This window comes from Phoxinus phoxinus, assembly GCF_949152265.1.
Source record: "Phoxinus phoxinus genome assembly, chromosome: 2".
NCBI lineage: Eukaryota > Metazoa > Chordata > Actinopteri > Cypriniformes > Leuciscidae > Phoxinus > Phoxinus phoxinus.
In genome coordinates, this window is record NC_136877.1 from 44,253,243 (window position 1) to 44,272,793 (window position 19,551).

Below are 19,551 nucleotides of genomic sequence, written 5' to 3' on the forward strand. Positions count from 1 at the left end.
CTGTAGGCAGTCAGCGCGGGATATAGTTACTGTAGATAACTGCGCAAGTTACTGCAAGCTGAGCTGAAGGACTTTTAAGATGTTTGTGGGTTAAGATTAGCTTTAAGACTAGGACTGGAGGTTGCATCTAAAGTTAGTACATTTCAGCCAGGTCAGTGAAATATAAAAAGCAACAAGTGGCAAAAGTATATGACTGGTCATGTTCTGTATCGTGTCATTGGCATATTAGCCTATAGTAAATCTTTCTGGTCTCATGTTGAATGTTATTCAAAAGAAAAACAAAACTTTTACATCAAGTCATTCCTCACCTGATAGGATTGAATGAACAAGAATATATTGGATTTTACATATGAAAGTAATGTTTAGGGGTCAGATTAGGTAGAAAGTGCTTGTTTACTTACTCTTGAAGGTATTCATAATTCAGCTTATTTTTTCCCCCCAAACGCTGTTCCTAGAATGTTTTAAAATATGAATGCTGGTGTTAAAGATTTTGCTGAACAGTTTAGTTACACTACTGTTCAAAAGTTGATGGTCGGTAAGATTGAATGTTTTTGAAAGTTTCCCATAAGGCTGCATTTATTTAATCTAAATATTGTGAAACATTATCACAGTTTAAAATAACTACTATTTTAATATTTACTTTTCAGCATAAATTTCAGCATTATTACTCCAGTCTTTAGTCACATGATCCTTCCGAAATCATTCTAATATTCTGATTTACTGCTCAAGAAACATTTATTATATAAGTCAGTGTTGAAAACAGTTGTGCTGCTTTATATGTTTGTGTAATTTTTTTTTCAGAGTTCTTTGTCACAGAAAGTGCACAAGAACAGCATTTTGTATTTGAAATAGAAATCTTTTGCTTAATGTAATTCATCCTTGCAGTATAAAAAAAAACACGTGCTGGTCTAAGCTGTCAGTAGTGCAGTTATCTGACCTAACGTTCACCTCAGTAAATGATCTATAGTAATTACTTTAAAGTACTATATTATTTAAAGGCCTCTCTCTTGTGCACCTGAATGTAAGCTCTGTAGCTTCTGCATGTCGTGCCTGTGGGAACAATTCTTTGTCTGTGACTAACACGGGCCGCCCTGTTATTAGTGTTTGACATGAGAGCCTTTGTAGTTGAACAGTGTTCTACCTCCCCGCTTTGAGTTTAAAGATGAGTCCAATTGACAGCTGTTGGTAAATGGTTGAAAACTTACCACACCGAGGAAGCCCCCGTTTGATATTCCCCGTCTTACTCACACAGGTAGTTAAACACACTCATCAGAAAACGCATGCAAGAGCCACCTGTTCGTTTGTCAACAAATCACCCCTCAGGAACGTCTGTGAACTCAGAGGACAAACAGCTCACACTCGGGTCAGGAGTGGACCGGCAAAGCAACAGCCTCGAAACTCTGCAGAAATAATAGTAGTGTGATGTCCACACAACAAAGCTGTGTGTGTGTGTGTGTGTGTGTGTGTGTGTGTGTGTGTGTGTGTGTGTGTGTGTGTGTGTGTGTGTGTGTGTGTGTGTGTGTGTGTGTGTGTGTGTGTGTGTGTGTGTGTGTGTGTGTGTGTGTGTGTGTGTGTGTGTGTGTGTGTGTGTGTAAGTGTAAGTGTAAGTGTAAGTGGAGGTCCTGCCTCAGTAACTCAGAATGTAAAGGTCAGTCTATTTCACAGCATAAATGTCATCATAAGCGCTGATTCAGATAGCATACATGGAGGTTTGTTATTAGCAATGGCTTTCAGTATGGAGGAAAATATCACAATGGATATATTTCATAAATATGTGAACTTGAAAAGTAGTTTTTTTTATTTTACACATAAAGAAATGCACTTTGGGGTCTTTTTAAAGTCTATTCTGGTCACCAAGGCTGCATTTATTTATTATTGCACAAACTGTAAAAATAATAATAATACATTTAATGTGTTCTCTTTTTGATATCTTTTCAGATGTAATTTAAGTAAATAAATGTACATTCAGAAATAATTATAATATGCTAATTTGCTGCTCGAGAAACATTTGTTGCAGTGGCCAAGAAAAGGTGTTTAATATTTAGATGCGTTCTGTTGTGAGAAAACATCAATAGTGTAAGAATATGTCTGGGAATACAATAGAAATCGGGATCCAAACACTTTTGATTTAATGTGATTACATGCCAAGACCAAAGATCACTGACCTTTCAGCCAGTGAAACATCAGAAATGATACTGCAACTTTAAGACATTGATACTAATGTTCACATGGTCTCAATGCTAAAGGAATAATTAGCAGATAAACTTCAATACTGGTACTCATTTCTTTTGACATGAAAGAGTTTACATGGTGGTGACCTGGTTCAGTCTGACAGACAAATGTCATCTGTGATTTCCTCAGCTTTACATCTCTTGTGTTGCTTGGAGGCATGTTTACCTTACCTTCACTTCACTGTCTTCACCTTAGCTTCAATCACATCTGACTCACTTAGCCCACAAACCTTCAAAGCATCAGATATGCACATTTCTCCACTGGATTGGTCATTGCTCTCTGCAATTATATGGGCTTTGCGGGCTGTTTGAGTATAAATGACTCCAGCGAGAGCGTGTTTATTTTGATGGTACAGGGACTTAAGGGTGCACCTGTTATTTCCCATCGAGGAAACTGATTCCTCACATGAGTAACACTGCAATAATACCAGCAGTCTTTATTTACTCATGAAACACACCACACATGCTTTACAACCCCCATGTGGGAATGTGTTTGAATACTGCCAGGCCCTTGATTGTGTGTGGAAAGCCTGCGACTCATACAACAATAAAACTACTCTCTGAATCATTTAAGTACTGTCAATTGTGTTGTTTATTTGGGTATATAGGCTATAGTATTATTAGTTCATTGAAATGGTGATGTTGAAGTGAAAAAGAAAAACCCAACACATTTACACTCCTAAAATAAGACTAAAGACGTGTTACATGTCAGCTTTCCCTTAATTTCCATTATTTGGGCATCTCCGTTAGGTTTAATGCTCGTTGCACTCCGTGTTTTCCGCTTTCCTTATCTTGTAACGGGACGCGGGAATGTTTTTGGACAGCAAACAACACATGACTCCTTTCAAACCCATTCAGAGGTTTAATTTAAGCTCCCTCGGGGTCTCCCTCCTCCTGTCCCAGTGAAGGGGCTTTTCTGTGATGTCAGACGAGAGAATTCGAGCATTATTAGCGCTGAATAACTTGGATAAGACACAATGGAGTTGGTTTGAATAGAGCGGAGTGACGCGGCGAGGCGCTCAGTCTTCACCAAGTGGCGGTTGCGTATGTCGCGAATCCAAGTTGTTTGAAACTTTTTTTGATGGATAGATTTATAAGCGAGGTTTCTCTTCTCGTGTGTTGACAGATCTACACGGACTGGGCGAATCACTACTTGGCCAGATCTGGACACAAGCGTCTGATTAAAGACCTGCAGCAGGATGTGAGCGATGGCGTGCTGCTGGCGGAGATCATCCAGGTTATCGGTGAGCGATTCACTTTCTCGAAAACAGGCTAAAAGAATTGAGCAACGAATTTAATGTGAAAGATGTAGCCTACATAAATTGCATAAAATATTTCAGTAATTTTAAGAACATGTAATGTTTAAGAACATAAAAATGCTATAATTAGTAGAATTTGTTCGCTAATAGCCTAATTACTTTTGATTTAAATGTATATATTTATTTGTTATTTTTTTGTAAGCTTACATAGACTAATTATTTAAAAAAATACATCACAGAGTATTATAAATAAATAAACTGTGATATGTGATTATATATTTATGCACGTATATTATTTGATCAGTAGGCTACTCTTGTCTTTGAGTTTAAAAGCATGCATTTATTATTATTATAAAGGATGATATTTTGCTTCCTTCATTTATTTATTTATTTAGATTTTCTTTTGTTCAGTGTATTGATTTATTAGACTAAAATCAAATAATATGGGAATAATATTACATAATCAAACTTTTTTAAATAAAAAATGTAGAGTAATATAATATAATTTGTGACTTAGTATATATTTATGCATTTATATTTAAGCAGTGCTTTTAAATTCAAAACATGCATTTTTCACTCACATACTTTTTTATTTTTAAAAATGCATTTCAAACTAGTTGTTTGTTTGTTTTTTGAACCCTCTTGAAAACGATGTGATTCATCCCAAGGGGTTTATCCCTAAGAATACATTTGTTTTTATTTATTTGTATTATCAGCAATGCTTTCACCTTTCAGTCACTAATATTTTAAGTTTGATCAAACTGTAGTAGAGCAGTAGATCCACCCAGTTATTTTTAATGCTTTAATACTATTTACATACTTCTGAGTGTTCAGTAAGAAAATTGATCCTTGCTATTCTTGCCAGGGACATACAAAAATAGAGTTTTTCTTCACCTCTGTCCTCCAAAAATATGTTGTAAGAGGCGGAAAGCATTTGGTTACTTAACAGCAGAAAGTACAGTGTTGTGGGGTAAAGTGTGTTATATGACTCATCATTGTGGTCATCCCACTTTGTCCTCTTGTCTTCTCTATATCTCATGGGAATGACACACTGGCCAGTTAAAGCTGAAACCCGACCTGGTAACACTGAGAGACACACATGCTGCAGCCAACCAATGAGACGATGCTTCACTTATTTTACTTCTTTATATTAAAGGGAGCTGATGGCTTTCCACCAAAAAAGTTTCAACAGAAAATGTAAAAATAAGAAAATGGTTGGAATGGTGACAATAAAGATATTTAGAGCTCACACCAGTTTACAGGGGCCCAAATAGTATTTGGACATTTAAAATGTATAGAATCATCAAATGTGATTTTTTTTTAAAGAATGATATGATATTCTAGAATTTATTTGCAGATGTTTTTAGATCTAATACAATGAAATGAATGCACTCTTTAAGTATTTTGAGGACCAGTGTAGTGTAGACCTCTAATGCTGATCTATATACGGATAAAATATTGATTAAAGAAGAAATTATTTAGAAAACATGGCCATCCAAATGGGGAAAATTTTGATGTTTATCATGTTACATATTTTGTGATGTTCATGTTATATATATTATTTCAAATTGTGATATTGATATGTAAAAAAAATAAAAAGTTTTAAAGAATGATAAAAATTAAATGTAATATAATCTAATCTAATTATAATTAAATTCTAATTTGATATATTATGCAATTAAATTATTCAATGCATTCCTAATTGTAGCTTAAGTGTTTCATATCAAATAATGATTATATAACAACTTGTTTAGAAGACATGGCAACCCAAGTGGTAAATTTTGATGTTCACGTGATATATTATTATTATTATTTCAAATTGTCATATCAAAGTGAAATTAGAAAATGCAATTCTTATTTGTGGCTTACGGATTTTATATAAAATAATAATCAAATAACATTATAAAATAACGATTAAATAACAAATTGTTTAGAAGTAATGGCAACCCAAGTGATCAATTATGATGTTATATATTGTTATTTTAATTTTAAATTGTGATATTAAAGTGAAATTGGAAAATACCATTGCATTTACATGTTGATCAAAAATCATGGTATATGTAAAAATATTTTTTTAAAATAATGATAAATTAATTCATTTGTTTGCTGATGCCACCTTTTATCTATTTTTGACATCTATGCGCGAAATCAATGCATTCTTAAATGTGGTTAAAGTATTGTATTATATAAAATACTAATTTAACAACATTATAAAATAATGATTAAATAACAAATATTTTCAAAGATGGCCACCCAAATGGTTCTCCTGTAGTCACAGAGTCCCTCCATCGAGACAGACCGTCTCAGATGTCTCTGTCTTCCATGCTTACTCACCTGACATCTTGCACATTCCCAACACATTTTCCCACAGCGCAGGAGGTGCAGGCATGTAGCTGTCATTGTAGGCGTGTGTGCAGTTGTCATCTGTGAGCGAGCGGCCCTGTTTCAGCTGCCGCGGGGTGAGGGGGGGGGGGGGGGGGGGGTTGAGCTCGGCCCGTCGGGATGCAGTCAGTCACCCTCAGGAAAACCCCAAAGCAGTCGCATCCCAGCAGGCCCTGCCACACAGTTGCTCAAGCTGGATCTAGTTTCCACATTAGGGGTCACAACTCAGAAAGGACATACTGCACTTCAGGCTTGCAATTAAGGAAACCTGCCAACTTGTGTTTTTTTGTAAATTAACTTGTCCGTATTTCTCTCTTTTTTTCCTCGGATACCGCAGCAAACGAGAAGATTGAGGACATTAATGGATGCCCTAAGAGTCGTTCTCAGATGGTAAGGACTTGTTTTATTGTCTTCAGGTTGTGATTTTTTTTTAGTGATGGTGTAATTTTTGATAATTGGTGTATATGTGCTTTAAAAGGCAATGCTATATCTGTCCAGGGAAACACTGATATATTGGACGTTCAGAATGGCTTTCTCGCAGCATGCTTGGCGTACAGTATGGACTTGCACTTTAATACTTTTATTTTTGCTTCTCTTGCGGTCTTTCTTTATAAACATCTGGGGGTAGTTTGGCAGAAACGTAAAAAACTCCCGAAACCATCAGTAAATGTATAGGTTTGGAGGAAGCACAAGCCAGATTATAGACATAAAGAGCTATTTTAGCCAAGCCGTAGCGAAGCAAAACAAACTGTAGAAGTCTGAGGATCACTGGTATCACATGAGCAGGGAAGCAGCGGTTGCTTTTGACATGTCTCCATTACAAAGGCAGCTGTCAAGCCTGATTGGACGCAACAAAGGAATAATTTTCAAAGGGCTTTTTTTATGGTAGATTGATCCATACGTGCGTTTTGTTATTTCTAGAGGTTTTGGACAGTCATGCCTCCGTTGAGGCATTGCTCTTGTTTTGACAGTGATGAAACCCAGCTGAAACCAGCGGATGTTGGGTTTGGAGGCTGGTGGGCTGCGATCTTTGGCCAACTAGCTTCACTAGAAAGTTGATAAGGATGGGAATCGCCAAGATTTTAAGGATTCTGTAGGTCACCCATGAATGAAAGTTGCGTCATCATTTACTCACCCTCATGTTGTTCCAAACCGGTATGAGTTTCTTTCTTCTGTTGAACACAAAAAGAAGATATTTCAAAGAATGTCGGTAACAAGATAGTTGACGTTTGCCGTTGACATCCATAGGAGGAAAAACAATGCTATGGAAGTCAATGGCTAAAAAACGAATTTGGGCTTCACTGGTTGCACTGTATGTTTTTGATTCATTGAAATGAATGAACTCCTAAGAGTCAGTCTTTTAGCGGTCAGTCCACATTGCTCGCTGTATGTTTCTCAATAGCTATGCTCCTATTTTTATGCAAATTTTGGGATATCGCATAAAAAATGCTGGATGGAAATGCCAAGATGCGCATAAATTCTCAAAAATGCGCATTAAAAATCTGTTGAATCTGAAAATTATTTTATCCGATAAGAAGACATGCACATAAATTACGAAGGAAACACATTTACAGAATGAATCCCCCGATGAGCACCAAAAAAACATGTTTTTTCCTCAACAGAGTATGTGATTGATTGGAGACCCGGAGTAACCTGTGGATCAGATTCATTGCACAGCATCCCAAAGTCTGTCCTCTGAATGATTTGGTTTAATTATCTCCCAGAAGCGACTCGCGTGACTGCGTTCACAAACACCAGGCATCCGAACGAAGTCGTTTATGATGTAGGAAAAAAGCAGCAACTATAATTTTCTTTTACAAATCTTTTGTGCCAATTTCCCAGGAAGTGATGATTTTGTTTTCTAGAACACATGGGATGGAAATGGTGCTTTTTTCGCAAATGTTTTATGCGATATTCCAATTTTTCGCATATGTTAAATTCGCAACTTTGGATGGAAACACAGCTATTGTAAATGCGACCGAATTGTTAGAAAACGAATGCATTTTTGGAACCTAATATTTAGAAAATCAAGATTTTTATTATTAGGGATGTAACGATATGATCATTTTGGCCGATTTTTCTTTCCGAGATTGGGCCTATAACGATAACATTAAAAATGAACGTATATCGGCCGATACCACAATGGTGGCCGATATATCGTGCATCCCTATTTTTTATTAAAGGGGTCATGACATGAGAAACCAAATTTGCCTTGATCTTTTGGTATATAAGAGGTCTTTATACCATTTAAACGTCCTGCAAGTTTCATAGCTTAAGACGTCCTCCCCATTATAAACGAATCATTTATTTAATCAAGCTCCAAATACAGCTCGTTCTGGATCCATGGTAAGAAGTGACGTCACGGTACGAAGTGACGTACCAGCGTTTGCATAATGACCGCCTCCAGCAGAAGACAACTACGCTTAAAGCGCAAGACAACTACGCTCATTTCGTATCGTTGTTGCGCCCGCGCGCTGCGCGCCTCACAAGCGTTCAGTCGACGGACAGCGAGTGGGTCTGTGTACAGGGAAATTACGATGCCGCAGATGTGCTGTTCCTGGCTGTGGACAAACAACATCTTTGAATACGCTGCGAAAGATCCAGACGTCAGGGAAAAATGGATGCACTTTATTTTTTGCGGACGTCCCAGTCACGGCAGTGTTAGTTTAAGCGTTTGTTCTATACATTTAAGGATGACTGTTTGAGAACAAATCCCAAAATGATGCTGCCTTTGCCAGAAAACTGTTGCTCAAAGATAAGTCCGTGCCGATTATTCTGGGCTCAACATAGACGACGCAAACTGTAAGTAATGTATTTAAAACTTTAAACTACTTTTTAAATACGCTGAATGCGCAAATGTTCTGACTGGGGGCGTTAATAATTGATGCATAGGCACTGACGTTAGCCAATCATAACAGTGGGCGTTAACACTGAAGTCTTAAAGGGGAAACACCCCCAAAACAGACTGTTTGAATCAGAGGATGAGAAACAGGGTGGGAAAAGGTCATAAATCACTACATTTTAAAAGTTTTTTGTAAAAAAAACTATAGTAATACTATAATTGCACCTAAGGGAACATAATAATAAAATAAAAAAACCCATGTCATGACCCCTTTAATTAAAACTGTTCAGATTAAGTGCTAGTTCTCGTCTCCCAGCCCTGGTTGACCAGCTTTATAAAGAAAGTTTGCTGGTAAACAGATGTGAGAAGTAGATTATGAGTTTTGAATGGCTGGGGTCTGATGTCTTTTACCCGTCTCTCTCACTGACTTCCTTTTCTCTGGCTCCATCAATTAGCTCCGTCCCCTTAGCAGCAAATCGCACCATAATTTACTACTTTTAGACACACACAGCCTTTGTGTTCCCATTTTCTTTCTCTTTTCCTTTTCTTTGCTCACAGTTTTCTCTCGTTCTGTAGCTGCGTGAATACTCTGGCCTTTTGAATTCGGTCGTCTTCTTCATCTCAGCCGGTGGTGACTGTATTAGCATGTGCGTATATGCACTTTTTTTTTTGTATGTCTCAGCAGGCGTTCTGCATCTCAATGCAGTTTTCCTGTGTGTAAGTCACTCTGAAGCTGGTTAAATTCCAGCGTGTGTATTTGTTTATGTGCTTGTGCGTCTTTAGCTAGGAGGCAAAACACTGCTGGAAGCAGGTGCAAGCAAAGCCATTATGCAAATATCATCATTGTGTGTTTTTATCAAGAGCGGGAATTGCACAATCGCTCAGTGAATGGGCCTCCAGCAACACTGGACATACAAGCACTCGTGTTGATTAGCATAAAGATCCATTCGGTTGAGCGATATCTCTGCGAACGCTAATTGCTGACATGATACTTAACCTCAGCATTCAGATGGGTAAATATGTAAACACATTAAACTAATCAATGGAGGTATTCGGGCTCATATTGTAGGGAATTTGAATGCATTTATCTCAATTGCTTTGGAGGACCATAATATTTAATGCAGCTCAGCATATTCATTACAGTTTGATGAAAGATGAGACAATAAGATACGATTATTAAAAAAAAAAAACATTCACTGGTGAGTCATGCACAGTAAGACCAGTAAAATAAAACAAATATTACAAACATTTGAATGGTAATGATTTTAGTTTTTTTTTGTAAAATAAGTATAAAATGTCATGAGATCAGACTGGTATTAACTAGAACAGGTCTATATAAAACAATAGTGGGTTTAACATCAATTTATTGTCTGATGTTAAAAAGTATATGTTTATTATTTAACCTTCTCCCTTTAAATTGTTTGGTCAGTTTAAGGATAATTCATGCAATTTTATAGAATATATTTGGAAGAATTAAAACAGTTTAATGTCTATCCTTGTATTATTCAGATGGTTGAGGTTGATATGGGATTTAGAAAGTAATTAGTAATTAAAAGTAATTAAATACTTTTTAGAGTGAGTAATTAGTACAGTAATCTAATTACACTGTTGAAGAGGTAATTAGTAACTAGTAATTAATTACTTTTTTAGAGTAACTTACCCAACACTGCTTCAGAGTCACATGATCCTTCAGAAATCATTTTAATATGCTGATTTGCTGCTCAAAAATATCCTATTTATTATCAGTCGTATAAAACAGTCGTGCTGCTTAATATTTTTTGTGGAAACTGTGATGCTTTTTTTCAAGATTCTTTGATGAAGAGAAAGTTCAAAATAACAGCATTCATTTGAAATTGCTATCTTTTTGAATATCTTTGGTAAAGGTCTTTAGTCTGACCTTTTCATCAGTTTAATGCATCGCTGAATAAAAGTATTATTTAAAAAGATCTTTGTTACCCCAAAGGTTTGATTTATTTTTTATTTTTTTTGCTGTAATTGATATTGCATTAAGACTGTGTGTGTGTGTGTGTGTGTGTGTGTGTGTGTGTGTGTGTGTGTGTGTGTGTGTGTGTGTGTGTGTGTGTGTGTGTGTGTGTGTGTGTGTGTGTGTGTGTGTGTGTGTGTGTGTGTGTGTGTGCGTGTGTGTGTGTGTGTGTGCCAAATGTACCAAATATACCAAATGGCCTCACTTGAATAGTGAAATTAATATGACAACTGACTAGTGAGGACATTTTACTGGACCCTGGCGTATAATATAAAAATATAATTTACCACATACAAAAACAATGGAAGTCTATAATGTAGTGAAACAAACGTGTGTGTGTAAAAAATAATAGCCGTTCTTAGTTCATTGCAAGCACTTATCGCTGTACTAGTATCAACTGCTTAAAACCTTTTCTAAATAAACGTGGAGTGTTAGTTTCTATTTAAACAATGCAGGTATATCTGTTACCCCTGGATGTCTGGTGTTCATTCGATAGCTATTTTATCAGATTCTCCCGTTCACCTTTGGGATTGTTTTTACACCTGCTTGTTCTGTCTGATCCCTTTTAGACCATCTCCTCCTCCCCTTTAAACCACCCAGCAGTGCAGACAAAGCAAAGCAAGCTGCTCGCAAGATACGCTGCGTTTATGTCCAGGGCTGTTGACACAGGACTGCTAAAACACACAGGAAATCTCAGTGTTGTAACTTTACTGCTGGTGCATATTGACACAAAGATGGTTGCTTCAGCTGAGTCATTCTCTGGTCACATGTCAGGTGGATGTTAGCAAAGCAGAGCAGAGCACTTTGAAGTGGGAGAAATTACTTTTTAAGGACAGAAAACGATGGGAGAGGAGAGGGTTGAATATACAATAGGCCTAGATAGCATGACCACTTTTCTGAACTCTCTTGTCTTTTGTTTTGTTAGTTAAGGGGAATGAATTATAAGGGGAATGAGTGGCACGCTAATCCAATTTGGTGACCTGTCAATCATCACAGGAGGTTGTTTGTGTGGGATTTGTGCTCAGGATGTGGAAGGAATCAAAACTCAAACCACATTCTTCTGAGGAGGCGTCCATCACTGCTTGTGCTTTTCTCTTTTTTTCTTTATAAGTGATAAAAGTTGGACACAATTCATCTTTGTGTTGAGTAATTGTGAGTGTGAACTACCGCTGAAAACGTTAAAAAAAAAATATATTTTTAAAGAAATAAATATTATTATTTAGCAAAAATGCATTCAATTTACTGGCAACATTGAAATTTGGAGTAATGGCTGCTGAAAATGTGGCTTTGCTATCACAGGAATAAATCACATTTTTTAATTATTTTAACTTTATTTTACACTGAAAGTATTTTTTGCACAGGACACATTTTAATGTTGCTTTATTATATTTTACTATACAGGGTCTTATCATAAAACAGTCAAATGTTACAGTACCTCCTCCATCAGTTGCTATGACCTGATTACCTATTTTGAGATAAAAAAAAAAAAAAGGCTTCAGCTTTTTAATGATATTATTATGTTTTTACTAGAAGCTGAGATATAATCATTTAAATGTAGGGTGACATTGCCTTTCTTTTTTTTCAGTGCATAAAACTTGTGTGTTTCTGGGTCATAGTGACTCTAAATTATGTGTTTGAAATAATTTTTTCGCAATAAAATAGTTCATTGTTTGAAACCATAAACTAACTTTCAGAACTGAAAAATGCATAGCACATCTTTTAGACATTAGACAGGCACATTTGAGCGCATGACCACCACATTTACACACCAACAACACATATATTGTGAAGTAATGAGGAGGAATGAGGATTTTATTCTAAAAAGGATCCCAAAATTTTATCTTGATTTGATCTAAATTTTATCAAACAAAATTGTAATATAATTTTCACATTAAAAAGCATGATATGACAACTTTAAAGGTTAGTGTCCATAATATTAATGGCATCAGATATGTTTGTTTAATTGATTTTATTCTAATTCAAGTTTATTATTTATACAGTATTTACTGCCATTATATAAAGAACGTCACATGACCAGTTCCCCTGTCAGTCATCACCTTTAAATACACACATTCTCTCTCTCTCCTCAACTCTAACTCACTTACACATAAACACACTTACACGCAAGGAGGAGTTTATTAGAAAACCAGTGGTGATGAAAAATATAATGACAGAGAGGGGGAAAACAACCAGAGGGAGAGATGGAGACATATAATAAGAGAGAGAGTGTGTGTGGAGGGAGTCTCATATAGAAGGAATGTATCCGGTATATGTTCACATGTGTGCGTTTAAGCATGTTTACGTGTTCGAGACAGACAATAGTTCTGTGTGTGTGTGTGTGTGTGTGTGTGCGTGTGTGCGTGTGTGTGCGTGTGCGTGTGTGTGCGCGTGTGTGTGTGTGTGTGTGTGTGAGTGTGTGTGTGTGTGAAGGTGTTTGTTTAGCAGGCCGTCTCTGCCCTGTTGTGTTAGGCACTATAGAGCCGCTGAGAAGCAGATACACTCCTACAGTCTCTCACAGGTAACATGCATTGAGCGGAGAAGCAAATAAAACTCTTTCTTCAGGTACGCCGTCGCATTGCTTTAAGGACTTCCTGGATTGATTATTGACATAGGATACTTGCGAAACGTGGAGTAAGATAGAATTCAAAATGCTTTTATATTGTTATTCATGATATAGACATGTAAGCTGCGTATAGTCTGTAAATGGAAAACAAATATATATATTTTTCTAAGTACAAAGCTTCTTTGTGTTTTCAATATGTCTGTATTATGGAAAGAACTTATACATGGCATGTTCGGAAAGTTATTAACATACTTTCAAGATCTTTGGCCAGTCAAACATTTTGATGGAGTATTTCAGGCCATACATGTATTTGGAAAAAGCTTGAACAAAAGTGGATTTTTATCATTATTACTGTTTTTTGGATTGAAGGAAATGTATTGAATGATATTTGGCCATTTTGAGATTATCAGCATCGATCGAATGCTTGGCTATTTTTACAGAGGTTTGACTTCCTTTTGTCATTTCCCAACATCATACTATGAGTATGTTTGCTTATTAGATTATTGTAAAAATGTTGTTAGTAACATCCACATTATAGAAACCAATCGTGGAAGTCGATTCTCCCATACATTACGCACCAGGAGCATCATTATTAGTGCATAATAAACAAACAACTTGAGTAATATTTCTCCCCCGCATTTTTTGTGAAAATATTTTGTAAAACGAAGTGCTAATTTCATTCATTGGAAATGTATGTCTATATTTGCAGTCTTAAAATTGTATTACTTTAAAGTAATTATATTTAAATTAAATGTCATTTTTAATGTTGTATTTGATTAATTCAATTAAAATTATAAAATTTAAGCATTTTTTTTTCCAGCCAGACTAGATATCGACATTGATCTTTGAACAAACATTACTGGTTGACCACTAATGCTTTTCACTATTACATTTCAGTGACTTTAAAATACTAGCGTGTGTTTGTTTTGGGTTAAGTGCTTTTTATGCTCTATGATCAGTTGTTTCCTTTTATTCCAGTAGGCTCTGATTTCTATTGACCAGTGAGTTTGTAATGAGAGTGGCGCTTGCTGTCATGCATGACCTGCAGACCAACAATCACAGAAGACAATGTTGTTATGTTAGAGCTAAATTGCCCCACACCCCACTTTCTGAATGCATTCATATTGACTTGATAGAATATTATGCCTTTGTAATTCAATTCACAGAGAGAAAGAAAATATAGAAATTCCATTTCCTCTCTCTGCAGTGTTTTTATTTAGAAAGGTTATTTTTAGTCCTGGATGTCTGGAATGTGGTTCCTTCAAAGGTCCAGTGGAATCTAGAGCAGATTCTTTACTCACGTTTCTATATCTCCCTTGACCCTTCAGGCCAGCAACTGTTGGCTGCCAGCAACTGGGATATAGTCAGCGAGGCTGAAATGTGTTGCTGGAGCTGACATAACTGACGCGTGTGCTGACTAACCCATGGCAGATGACCAGTTCCTTAATACAGAACATTGGCATTAAATCAAAGTGATGCTCTTAATTATGTGGTGGCCTCAAAAATATTGCTTTTACAGATTTTACATACTTAAATCTGCATATTTTTTATATTTACCCCAGGGTGTTATTTACCTTTATAAAGACCTTTTAAAAAAAAACTTTAAATGTACACATTTCAAATTCTTTCATTTGATCAATAAATTAAATTATGATAAGACACTATAGGGCTGTTATCAATTAAATTAAATAATGTGCACTGTAAAATTACAACTGCAATAAATAATGTTATGAGATACATTTTTTAAAGCCCCCCTGTAGACAATAACTGTATCCCTTAAAACTCATCTTTGATTACCAAAATGACACATTTAAAAAAAAAATTCCCTTGAAAAACCTTTATTTATGCCATAAAATAGCTTGAATTTAACTCTACACTCTTGCCTCGTTTTAGTATACGCGGTCCTATGAATATGCAAATGAGCCCCGCCTCCACTCACTCACAGCAGCTCAGAGATCCACTCGTTGACGATCACGCGCTGACCTGATTGGTTACAAGGTAGTTTGTGACGTCAGAAACACCAGCGATTTTAAACCGCGTTTTTGAGACTGTCTTTGGTTCACTGCAGTTTTAAGGAGAAAATTCTCAGCAATGGTGCTGACTCATGAATTTGCACATGGTTTGTCTTAAAGCATATTAAAAACACCACATAGAAATATAAACAACATTAAAAACTTGATTTTCACTACAAGGGGACTTTAATAAATTTTTTAATATACAAATAAGAAATGTTGGGAAAAAATGCAATGATACTTTAAATCGTGAAATGAAACCGCCAGTAGGAATCATTAATTTAACCGATTCGTTATTCAGATAATCGTTATTCAGTAACAAAACACTCACCTGTCAGTCAATAAATAAGAAAACAAAGTAAAACTTGCGTTACCTATTTGAAAAAGTAACTTTGTTGTAAATTTAACAGTAATGTATTGTATTTAACAGATTACTTGAAAAAGTAATCTGATTACATAACTTGTGTTACTTAAATTGCGATTACCAATCATGAATAACCTCGACCCTAGAGGTATGGTAAGTATCATTAACATATTCCTAGTGTGACATCACATGACCTTTAAGTATAGCCTATTACATCACTGTCCTCTCAGACAATTGAGTGACCCTAGGATACGGCTGGGTCAGCGTCGTGGCCTCGGCGGCGTCTCCTAGCAACAGGGCACATGTGATGCCCTCAACGATTGAGAGCAAAGGCTTTGCATACTGCTTTGACTGAGCAGCCAATCTATGCTCTCTGATAACACTACACCTCCTAGAGCGAGTGAACGTCCAGTCACGTATTCAGACAGAGCAGATGTGAAGCAACCTGAATCCAGGCTGCAACGACACAGCATCTGTTTTTAACTTAACCGGCCTGTGTTTGAATGTGTGTGGGTTTTTTCTTTAAGGTAAAGACGTATACATGTATACAGGGTTTTTTCATTATCTTTTTAAATGATCGTTACCAAAATATTCTCTATTCATTTCTCTCTCTGTCTCTCTTTAGATTGAGAACATTGATGCCTGTCTGAGCTTCCTAGCAGCCAAAGGTGTGAACATACAGGGACTATCAGCTGAAGGTAAAACGCCTAAGTATGAAATATGGTCAAATTGGAAGTACAATTTCACAACAATTTAATCTCAGTTAGTTGCTAAGTCAATTACTTTATAAAATATGGGTCTTTTCTTTACAATGTAAATGATTAACCTGGGGTTATTTTAAACTGGGTTATGTTGTTACAAGTCTGACACTGTTCATACTTCACCCGGGGTTAGTAATTTAGTCATTTGGGTAGTTTCAAGATTTTTCTTTGTACATCTTTTAACCCTGGGTTAATGTTTTTATTTGCATATTTATGTGGTGGAAAACATTGATTGGACAATTACAGCACACAATTTATCACTTAATGTGTTTCCCTTCACTTATGTATTCGAATCAGAAGTGGACAACGCTAAATACAAGTGTAAACTGGGTCTAAAACTTTTTGAGCTTGTCCACTTTTGTTCCAGAAGTAGTCGAAAACGCATTAGACCAGATTGATTTCATAGTGTAAACACTCATGTGATCGAATGTGTTCAAACACCCACAAAAGACCGTCTACTCTCCGTCTACTGACTTAATGTGGAAACATTATGAGAAGCTACCTAGCCAGACGGGATTTAAACTTTGTCGACTGAAGACCCAAGTTTGGTTTAAAGATGAATAATGTACCAAGCTCAATGTTCTCTCACCATTCCTGATTTCTAATACTCACTCACAGCGTTCGGCTGGTCTTGCGACTGTCAGAGCAGAAACTAAAGCTGCTGTTCTCCGTATGTTTTTCCGTTGTCTCCGGTCGCGTTCATATGTAAATTGCGTGAGCTTTTTCTTCCATTAGATCGAAAGATCTGAAAAAGCCCATACTGTAGATTTACCCACCCATAGACCCTCCCCTCGAATAAATTAGGACAGAAGTGGTTGAAAATTGGACAAAAGAGACGGATTAAAGCACCTGGTGTCAACAGGAATGTGTCTCCCTCGTCTACCTGTGATCCGATCGACCAAAAACACATCGTAATACCTGCTGTAAACATGGCCTCATTCCCTCAGACGCTGCACTAAATAAAGGCCATCAAAGTTTATTTGACTATACAAAGCACATTAATATTTAATGATGCATGAGATTTTCTGTTTGTTGCCAAACAACTTGCAACTTAATTGCAAGTGTTAACAACTTATCTCTCAAGCACTATGTTACAAATGTCTTTGTCGTAGGAAAAGCTGTACTTCACAACCCAGTGTTAAAAGTGATGCTAAACCTCTTTTAGAATATCCAGCCGGTTAATGCCATATCAATGAAAATACAATAAAAATATCAAAACAGACGGCTTTATTATCACCCACTTGACTGATGGTGGGACACTGCCGGATAACTGGAAGGTTTTTGGTGCGAGGTGCTCAAACCGTTCATGCTTTATGGGGGACGGTGCTTGTAATCAGTGCCTTACTAATGACTTTGAGAGAAAAGTGTCTGCAGGATGATGTACTGAACAGCAATCTCTTGTTGAACGTCTCTCCCTCACAGAGATCCGGAATGGAAATCTGAAAGCCATCTTGGGACTTTTCTTTAGCCTGTCTCGATACAAGCAGCAGCAGCAGGCGTTCAGACAGACACACACGCAACACACACATTCACACACTCCCTTAAGCCAGCAGAGCAGCGCTCCGGCCCAGCTGATCTCCACCTCGCATGGGACACACACCTCAACCTCTCACACACACAGAACACAGGCAGAGATGCAGTCCAGGTAATCAATCAATCTATCTATCTATTTATCTATCTATCTATCTATCTATCTATCTATCTATCTATCTATCTATCTATCTATCTATCTATCTATCTATCTATCTGTCTATCTGTCTATCTGTCTATCTGTCTATCTATCTATCTATCTATCTATCTATCTATCTATCTATCTATCTATCTGTCTGTCTGTCTGTCTGTCTGTCTGTCTGTCTGTCTGTCTGTCTGTCTGTCTGTCTGTCTGTCTGTCTGTCTATCTACTGTACATACGTTATATGGATTGTTTGTGGATTGATCAATCTATCTGAATGTGTTTTCATTCTCTTAGCTTTGTGATGTTGTTAGTCATCACTGTCTGTCTCTCTCTCTCTCTCTCTCTCTCTCTCTCTCTCTCTCTCTCTCTCTCTCTCTCTCTCTCTCTCTCTCTCTCTCTCTCTCTCTCTCTCTCTCTCTCGTTCTTCTCTTGTTTCTCTTCTTCTTTCAATCTAGGGATGGCTCTCAGAGTAAACTCAAGTTTTCCATTGGTCAGAAAAAGTCTTCTAGGTAGCGCTCTCGCTCGCTCTATTTCCTCCTCTGTCAACCTGCTTGTCATCACCCTCCTCTTCCTCACTTACTCTCTGCATGTTATAATGTGGTCTAATTCTGCCCATGTATTTACAGGATTGTTCTGTTAAACTAACGCAAATATTAGAACTGGCCACAATGTATTCATTACAACAAGCATTGACCAGTACTTATTATTTGCCTTATATATAATTCATTATAAAATATGTTTATTCTTACATCAATAATGCCTTACTTTGCAGTTATAACTGTGCTATCTTCTCATAAATGAAAACACCGTTATAACTAAAGAGTATTCTGCATTAAAACACATGACCAACACAATATTGCAGGTGTTTTATCATGTGTTAATTACACTGTTTAAAGCATGTGTAGGTCAGTTGTTTTGTAAAGTTTTTATGGGTATTATAAAGCTAATTTTGATAAAGTATTTTATCTGTGATTAGAGTTATTTAAGAAAGTATGTAACATTGCAGTGTTTCTCACATGATTTTGTGAGGCAAATCCTCAAGGGGGGTTCGGGGGCATCCCAAAATTAAGAGCTCCAAGAAAAGCTAAATTATTTAAAGGGGACTCAACCTTCATATAGGGTCTCAATCTACATTACATTCACACTGGTGTTTTAGGAAGCCAAACAATTAGAATATAATACTACTAATAATGATTTTATATTATTATTCCTATTATAGCATATATAGTAAAACAAATGCACTGTAAAATGAAATTCCGTAAGTATATATTATTTTACTTTATACAATAGGGAAATTACAATACTTTTTCTCCTAATTTCTTCACTTCCAAGAGATAAACTCTTGAGCTTTTATTTTGATGGAAACTGCAATTGAGGTTTTTTTTTTTTTTACCGCTTTACAAACGCATCTCATTACAAGTCTAGTGAAATGCTGTAATCATCTTTCCAGAAAAATGCTGTAAATTATGCTAATGTGA

At 36.4% G+C, this 19,551-nt stretch overlaps 2 protein-coding genes across 3 annotated transcripts in view; one reads left to right on the forward strand and one right to left on the reverse strand.

The window, feature by feature from the left end:
* The window catches only part of csrp3 (cysteine and glycine-rich protein 3 (cardiac LIM protein)), a 347,838-nt gene that overhangs the window by 145,192 nt on the left and 183,095 nt on the right, over positions 1-19,551 (reverse strand). The gene's annotated exons all lie outside the window — the stretch shown is intronic.
* nav2a (neuron navigator 2a) overlaps positions 1-19,551 on the forward strand; it is a 198,931-nt gene that overhangs the window by 123,208 nt on the left and 56,172 nt on the right. For both annotated transcript variants that reach the window (XM_079593513.1, XM_079593514.1), the window contains 5 exons: positions 3,358-3,475; positions 6,210-6,262; positions 16,263-16,335; positions 17,821-18,043; positions 18,529-18,582. In XM_079593513.1, coding sequence (XP_079449639.1) covers positions 3,358-3,475; positions 6,210-6,262; positions 16,263-16,335; positions 17,821-18,043; positions 18,529-18,582 — 521 coding nt within the window. The remainder of the gene's footprint in view (positions 1-3,357; positions 3,476-6,209; positions 6,263-16,262; positions 16,336-17,820; positions 18,044-18,528; positions 18,583-19,551) is intronic.